We start from the raw sequence: 8,531 nt of genomic DNA, 5'->3' as shown, positions 1-8,531 counted from the left end.
GAACGTCCTTCTAACAAAGACAGACTGGTTCCAGTGTCATACAGTACTATTTGCAAATGGGAGTTGAGATCACTAGATAGGAGAGCAGCTTGCTCCATACCCAATTTGTTTTTTAAATTGAAGAAGTTACAAATTAAACAGATACAAGATAAAGTAAATCTTGCAATGCGGAAATGTCAAAATGAAGGAAAGAAAGTTACAGTAAAAGAAGTGTTAAACCCTGCAGCGTTTGATAATATTGTTCGTTTGAATGAGGGGTACAGAGTTTTGAGAACATTAAGAGGGTCACCTGCTTATTGGGAAAGTGCAAAGAAAGATGTGTTTGCAATGATAAGACAACTAGGAAAGCCAACATGGTTCTGTTCTTTCTCTGCAGCTGAAACTAAGTGGTCAAGTTTGCTGAAAATATTGAGTAGACAACTGAACAACAGAGATATGTCTGATGAAACCATCAAGGAGTTGTCATGGACAGAAAAGTGTGAGCTGATTAAAAAAGATCCAGTCACATGTTCTAGGTATTTTCAACACAGATTTCAAATATTCATGCAAAAAATTATGAAAAGCAGTATCAGTCCTCTAGGCAAAATTGTGGACTATTTTTTCCGTGTTGAATTCCAACAAAGGGGTTCTCCACATATTCACATGCTCCTATGGATTGAAAATGCCCCAACATATGAAGCATCTACTAAGGAGGAAATTCAGATCTTTATTGACAAGCATTGTACATGTTCAAAAAATGATGACATCCCTGAACTGATCAATTACCAGACACACAGACATGCACGGACTTGTAAAAAAAAAGGTAAAAATGTATGTCGATTCAACTTTCCTTTGCCTCCTTTGCCACAAACAGAAATCTTGGAACCTCTTGACGAGAAAGACTTCGAAGAAAATCCTAATGTACAACAGGACTATCTCAAAATTTGTGAATATTTAAATGACTTGAAATGTGGAGAGGGAATTTATTTTGAGAATTTTCTCAAGGAAATAGGGATGGTTTATGAGACATATATTTTCGCACTGAGGTCAAGTTTGAAATTCCCAAAAGTATTCTTAAAAAGAACACTTTCCGAGATACGCATCAATTCCTACAATGAGCTCCTTCTTGAAGCTTGGGAAGCAAATATTGATGTTCAGTTTATACTTGATGGCTATGCCTGTGCAGCATACATTGTATCATATATTTCCAAGTCACAGAGAGGAATGTCAAATTTGATGCATGAAGCATGTGAAGAAGCTAGACATGGCAATATGTCTTTGCGACAACAAGTACGACAAATTGGAAATAAGTTTCTCACTCATGTTGAAATTTGTGCACAAGAAGCTGCATATCTTGTACTGCAGATGCCTCTGCGAAGTAGCAGTAGGACAGTTGTGTTCATAAACACAAATGAACCAAGAAAGAGAACATTTTTACTTAAACCAGTGGAAACATTGCAAGACCTTCCAGAGAATTCAACAAATATTGAATCAGACAACTGGATCAAACGCTACCAGAGAAGACCAAAATGTTTAAAAACTTGTTGTTTAGCAGACTTCATCTCAAAATTTGACATGATTTTACCAGCTAAGGAGAAAACCTCATCTTACAATCAAGATTTATTGCCCGAAGATGAAATAGAAGAAATAAATGAAGATGATATTTTAAATGGAGAAAAAGATGATGGAATCTTTCAGGAGGAATACCTTATGAAAGATGGCTCTATACTTAAAAGAAGAAATACTTCAAAAATCATCAGACATGTAAGATTTAATAAAGATCAAGACTCAGAAAATTATTTCCGAGAACAGTTGATGCTATTTTATCCCTGGAGAAATGAGGAACTTGACTTGATTGGATCATTTAACAGCTTTGAAGCTAATTTCAAACAAAATGAAGAAACTATCCAAAGAAACAAGAAGCAATATGAAGCTGATAAAGGAGTGATAGATATTGTAGAAGCCAGTATGCTTCATTTAACAGAGGACAGCAATAATGTTATTGCAGCTGAAGTTCAGCATGAAGATGGAATTGACCAAGAACAAGATGAGGACATATGTAAATTACATGGTTGCTTCAGTCCAGAATACTTTGGTAAAGATTATGACTTAGGTATTGATTTAGGCATTACAAGAAAACAGTTAGAAAGAAATGATATTGTACTAAAGCAGATGCCTGAATCTGATTACCAAAACCTGGTTAGATCCCTGAATGAGAGGCAAAGAAATTTCTTCTACCACATTCTTCATAAAGTAAAAATGGACCATTTTCCTTTTTACTGCTTCTTGACAGGAGGTGCAGGAGTTGGAAAAAGCTTGCTAACAACATGTCTTTACCAAGCAGTTACAAGGTATTATACAAAGCAACCAGGTGAGAACCTTGATGCAGTAAAAACAGTTCTGTGTGCTCCAACAGGAAAAGCAGCTTACAATATAGGAGGGCAAACCATTCATTCATTGTTCTGTATACCTGCAAATCAAAAGCTGAACTACAAACCTCTTGATGCACAACAGCTTGATACAATGCGAGTGAAATTTCAAAATCTCAAAATTATTTTCATAGATGAAATATCAATGGTTGGTAATAAAATGTTTAATTTTGTCAACTTGAGACTTCAGGAGATATTTGCCAGAAATATTCCTTTTGGTGGTGTAAGTATAATTGCAATTGGTGACCTTTTCCAGTTGGAACCAGTTTTTGATGGATGGGTATTTGAAAGCTTGGTTGATGGCTATGCACCTTTAGCAATCAATCTCTGGACTGAACTGTTCGATGTTTTCGAATTAACTGAGATTATGAGACAAAAAGAAGACAAAGGTTTTGCCGAATTACTTAACAGATTACGTGAGGGCTTGCAAACTAAAAGTGACATTGATGAGCTCAAGTCACGCTCAACTAACTTGCATCAAGTGCAAGATGTCAATGCTATTTTACATTTGTTTACTACTAATGCCAAAGTAAATAATCATAACATGGAGGCTTTTCAAAGTGCAGAAACTAGAGACAAATGTTCCATTTTGGCTGTTGATATAGCTGGTGGTGAGGTGACAGCAGATTTAAAGAGCAAAATTCTTGCTCAGGTGTCAGAAAATCCTTCAAAAACAATGGGATTACAAAAGGAGGTCTATTTAGTGAAAAATTTGCCAGCAGAAGTATGCTTGAATGTTGATGTGGAAGATGGTTTAGCCAATGGTAGTCCTTGTATTGTTAAAGAATTAGATTTTAGAGTTCCTGGCTCTAAAAGATGTAGTATAGTTTGGGTTTTATTTGAAGAACAAAATATTGGATCTTCAGCAAGAATAAAGTACTCATATTTGTACACTGAAAATATTTGCAGAAATTGGACACCTATTTTAGAAGTCTCAAAGAAATTTTCAGTTGGTCGTTTTAAAACATGCTATGTTACAAGACGACAGTTTCCATTGAGGTTAGCATGTGCAAAAACAATTCATAAAGCACAAGGTTCTACCTTAAACGATGTTGTAATAGATCTTGGCACAAGAAAACAGGAACATATGCATTATGTTGGATTGAGTAGAGTCCGTAAACTGGAAAACTTATTCATATCATCATTAAACGAACAAAAAATAGCAGTGTCAGCAAAAGTTGTAAAAGAAATGGAAAGGCTAAGAGAGGATGCTGTTTTAAGAACATGTTTACCAGTTCTGAAACATATAACATCAGATTTGAAAATTATTTATCACAACACTAGATCCTTACACTGTCATATGAAAGATGTTGCAAATGACGAAAACCTGAAATCAGGAGACATAATTGCTATATCAGAAAGTAGACTTGTACCTAATGATAGGGATGAGGATTTCCTACTCCCTGGTTTCAATATGTATCGCTTTGATGGGCACGTAGCAAATGGAGGACGACCATTTAATGGAATGGTGTTGTACTCAAAAAAAGAGTTGCATAACCCAAGAAAATTTATTCTGTGTGGAGTAGAGGCTGTGACTGCATCCATTGATTACCGAGATGCATCAGTGAATCTTCTGTTTATCTATTGTCCCATAAATATGGCAAGCATAAGTAATTTTTGCAAGTTTTTGAGGTCTATTCATCAGTTAATAGAGACAGATATCCCCCTTGTGATCATGGGAGACACAAATATTGACTTCTTTACTCAAAGAGATCTCAGTTCATATCTGGAAAGATTGAATGTAAGACAAATAATGCACAGTTCTACAAGAGACTATGGAAGTTGCTTAGATCATGTTTATACAACATACATGTCAAATTCAGATATTTCCTGTGCTACCCTCGAATCATATTATTCAGATCACAAACCAATCATTGTATATTTGCCCCTGTAAAAGTAATAATTCCCACAAATGAGATTACATTCATAGTACCATTGAAATTATTGTACTTAAAGAATGTGTTTTTGAAGTTGATGTACTATGTATATAAATTCATTATTTTAAAAATATTGATTCAGAAATACCTTTTGCTAACTTTGGAGGTTATATTTTACTGAACAAATTTAATAATGGAGAACTTCAAAGTACAACTATTTCTTTTGTCAAAATCAACAATTTTTTGGTTAAAAGCAACCTCAGTAGAATTACGATTAACACTCAACATTCCAAATATCATCATACAAGCTCATTTTGATATTTACATGCTTTATTATATGAGTCCTTAAATGTTAGGGGGAAAAAACTCAAATTCATGATTTAATACTATGAATTTCAGATGCAGGAAAAAAGTCTCAAAGATTTGATTATGGAAAATAAAGGGAAAGAAGCAGCAGCATATCCCATGGGAAAATTGGTTGTGGTTGTTGCCAAAGTTGGACACACTGCAAACTTCACTGGCAGCAGTGGAACGAAAGGAAGCATGTTGAACTTCAGCATAGCTGATAAAACGGATTGTATGCTGGCCACATTGAGTGACGAAAACCAGATGATGAAGATCAGAGAAGGCAAAACCATGCAGTTAAGAAATTTCCTTGTGAAAGGAAATAGGGTTGTCTTATCTACCCATTCAAAGATCATGTGTGCGCCACATCTTAATCTGACGAAAGAGCAGACAGATAAAGCTGTGCTGCTCATAACACCAACTTCACCTTCCAAAACAATTAGAGAGGCTCTGGATATGCCCATAAGGGGTATTTTATCAGTACAGGGACAGGTTATTCGGGTAAGTACAACTTAATTTAGCTTATTTTTTGGATATCTTCGGTCCTTTAACACATCAGGCCATGCAAGCAAATTGCACGTTAAGAGTGATATGATATTTTGACTGCACAGTCTGGTGTGTTAAAAAAAAAAATAATTTTAATGCTATTATTTATGTTAGAGTTGATGTTTATTTGTTTGTAATATTTGTATATCCTCGCTTTAAAATCTTTACACGTCATCTTTGTTGTTTTGCGTGTTATAGACATGATAGGAAAATGATCATCACAGATTTTCTATGGCAATGCAAACATAACGGGAAATAGAAACTGAGTATATATATATATTTGTTGATGGATTGTAATTTTCTTTGTTAGAATTTTATACTTTTCTTTCAGGATGAGGCAGTAAAACTTGTTCAAGTAGGCCAACAAGAAACCAAAATAAGAACTGTTAGCTTAAAAGAGCAGGGACACTCCATGGAGGTGACTCTGTGGAGAAACCTAGCAGAAACCGACTTAAAAGTTGGAGATTTCGTATAAGTTACTCATTGCCTAGTGTCTGAATGGCAAAAAAAGAAATCCTTAAACACAACCAGGAATACTGTCATCAGGGTATGATCATTTCTGAGGCTATTGTCCCTCATTTTTATACTTCAATAAAATTTTCACATTTTCTAAAAAAACTATATAGTGTATTTCTAATCAAATTAGGATTATTCTAACTTACATATATATTAAAATTGCTCAATATATTTAATGAACTATTCTTTTAAAGATTTTAATTCTTATTAAAAACAGTCTGGTAAACACTGATAATATAAAATAGACGTCTGGTAATACACCGGTATTATTTATCTAAATCTCATTTTGTTACATGTATTACATTAGGACCAATCTTTTTCTACAATACCATGATGATGTGTTTTACCTTTCATCTTGAAAATGTAATGATATACAAATGTTAATATTTTTCAGAAAGTAGAACCAAGGACCCACATGATAAAAGGAAAGGTTGAGGCAATTTCTGTCTCAAATGAAGACGTTGAAATTTACGTAATGGATGAAGACAATGTCAGTCAAGACATTAGGATGGATGTTGAAACTCTCAGAGGAGAACTGTTGAAAAAAAATGAAGATGTCGCGATTTTCAATGCAGAAGAATTGGAAAATTTCTGTATTCAAATCATACCATTTCAAATCGAGGCAACCCTTAATGGATCTGATGTACAAATGTTTGCCTTGATTTAATTACAACATCTATCATATGTCCAAAAATTAACGAAGTTTTTCTTTTCATTTCTTTTGGGTTACATTCTTCCTGTTTTATACAGTTATTATCATTATTGTTATAAAAAATTGATATCAAGTTTAGTCAGTTATAAAAATCAGTAAAATGTTTTTTTGATAAAGATTTGTATGCAGTTATCTCGTTAATGTTAACACTATTTTCAACTTCTTATCTTTAATGTACCACCGGAGTGTTTCCTGTATGCATGGTCATAAATCCATTGTCATGGAAATTTTTTAGTTCTTAGTGTATAGTATTAGTCTTCTGTAGACAGTAGCATTTTAATAACCAAGTACATGTACATTATGAGACATAAGTACATACTTTTGTTTGTTGGTAAAAAATCATTACTTTCCTCTTGAACTAATGCCAGGGATTTTTCAAACAAAATATTTGTCACTATTTGTAATCATATCTTCTGTGCCAAGGAAAGACACAAGTCAAGTCTTTTGTATTATCATAAACACAACTTGTTATTTACTGTGCCAAATTAGAACACATTTCTTGTAGATTATAACTTTGTGTTACCTATTATTTAAACACAAATGCCATTGCCATGTAATATGCCTTGTAACATGTGGCATTAAGCTTAAGTGAACTTATCACTTAGAACAAATTGCAATCCATAGAGGGTAAATTCATTAGATATTCTTAAAATTATTTCAATCCATTTTTAGCATCTAATCCTCACAGCATTTGTCACTGATCAAATATAGTTGTTTGATGTTGAGTCTGGTATATGTCTCTGATTGTATATGGTTGTGAACAAGTTTGTTTGACCAATATATTCTCACTAAACATTTAGAAACAAGTTGTGTATATTTATTATGTTAGTTGCTCATTGTTTTATTGCAATTGCATTTTATGTACTGGACCAATTTTGTTTAGCATACATTGCTTAGGCAAATGCTGTTTATAAATGCAACAGTTCATATTGTTTTGATATGGTACCAATTGCATGTGTTCAGGGTGTTTCATGATATTTTAACATTGTATAGCATTTCCTTTTTGTTTCTTGCCGACTTTCTTCATTTTATTTAGATACCCATACATTTTCTTCATAATTTGTCTACACATCTTATATTCTATCCTTATATCATTGGTAAATATATTGTTTTATACAAATAACAAGAAAAATACAACATAACCATGCATATTTTAACATTGTTATCAATTTATGATTTGTTTCCATACATGTAAATAATCATTTCTCATTGTTTTGTGCACATCATTTAATCATATCCAGTGGTATTCATTTATTCAGAGACATTATCTTGTTTCTTTTTCTTTTCTTTTTTTATAATTCTGACAAAACCTTGAAATACAATTACTGGTTGAAATATCTGAGGATTCTAAAGACATCAATGTATATTTTTGTAATTGCATGCAATATTGCTATATAGTAACCCCCCCCCCCCCAAGTATGCAAATAGCCATTATAATTTTTTCTTATTGCATTTACATATGACATAATCATATTTTGTTCATGTTACCAAATTGTGTTCAATGACTTTTGAAAGAATTCAACATAACATGTTAAAAAAGTATGTTTTTTACAACAACAAAAACTCCTTCCAATATTTTTTTATTGTATTTACATATGATAGCATAATATTTTGTGTATGTTACCAAATTGTGTTCAGTTTCAAAGAATTCAACATAGCAATGTTAATAAAAATATGTTTTTTACAACACAAAGAATTGTGTTATTTTATATATTGTTCACACCAACTCTGTAACAAAAGCAAATTAACATTAACATTAACATTAACATTTCTTTTCATAGAATCACAAGAAGACTTCAAAATCTGTACATCAGCACATGTATAATAAAACTGATGCCTCCGTCTATCAGTACTTTCAGTACTTTGATTTTTCTAGTCATTGTTCTTTGTGAGTTTTGCATGCATATTAATTTACTGTAGAAAATCTGGAGCCCATTTTTCATTTTACAATGTTGATATATTTGAATATTTTTTTTACTTTCATTAGTACAAAACATGTATTTTACATTTTCACTTTTAAAAAAAATAAAACAATGATTTGATTTCTTTGTATTCTTATTTCTGTGTAGATATATGTAAATATTCTCTTCTTTAATCATAGAATAATCAAAATGTCTAAGAATATCA

At 32.5% G+C, this 8,531-nt stretch overlaps 1 protein-coding gene across 1 annotated transcript; it reads left to right on the top strand.

The window, feature by feature from the left end:
* Positions 1–2,028: 2,028 nt before the first annotated feature.
* On the top strand, positions 2,029–7,967 carry LOC136271277 (uncharacterized). The gene is made up of 3 exons (XM_066070951.1): positions 2,029–5,131; positions 5,508–5,723; positions 6,087–7,967. Exons 1-2 carry the CDS (start codon positions 4,685–4,687, stop codon positions 5,649–5,651), a joined length of 591 nt encoding a protein of 196 aa, XP_065927023.1. The 5' UTR covers positions 2,029–4,684; the 3' UTR covers positions 5,652–5,723; positions 6,087–7,967.
* Positions 7,968–8,531: the final 564 nt, after the last annotated feature.

The sequence above is a fragment of the Magallana gigas genome, chromosome 9 (genome assembly GCF_963853765.1).
Source record: "Magallana gigas chromosome 9, xbMagGiga1.1, whole genome shotgun sequence".
In the NCBI taxonomy this organism is placed as follows: domain Eukaryota; kingdom Metazoa; phylum Mollusca; class Bivalvia; order Ostreida; family Ostreidae; genus Magallana; species Magallana gigas.
This window is presented reverse-complemented; position numbering and strand designations above follow the sequence as displayed.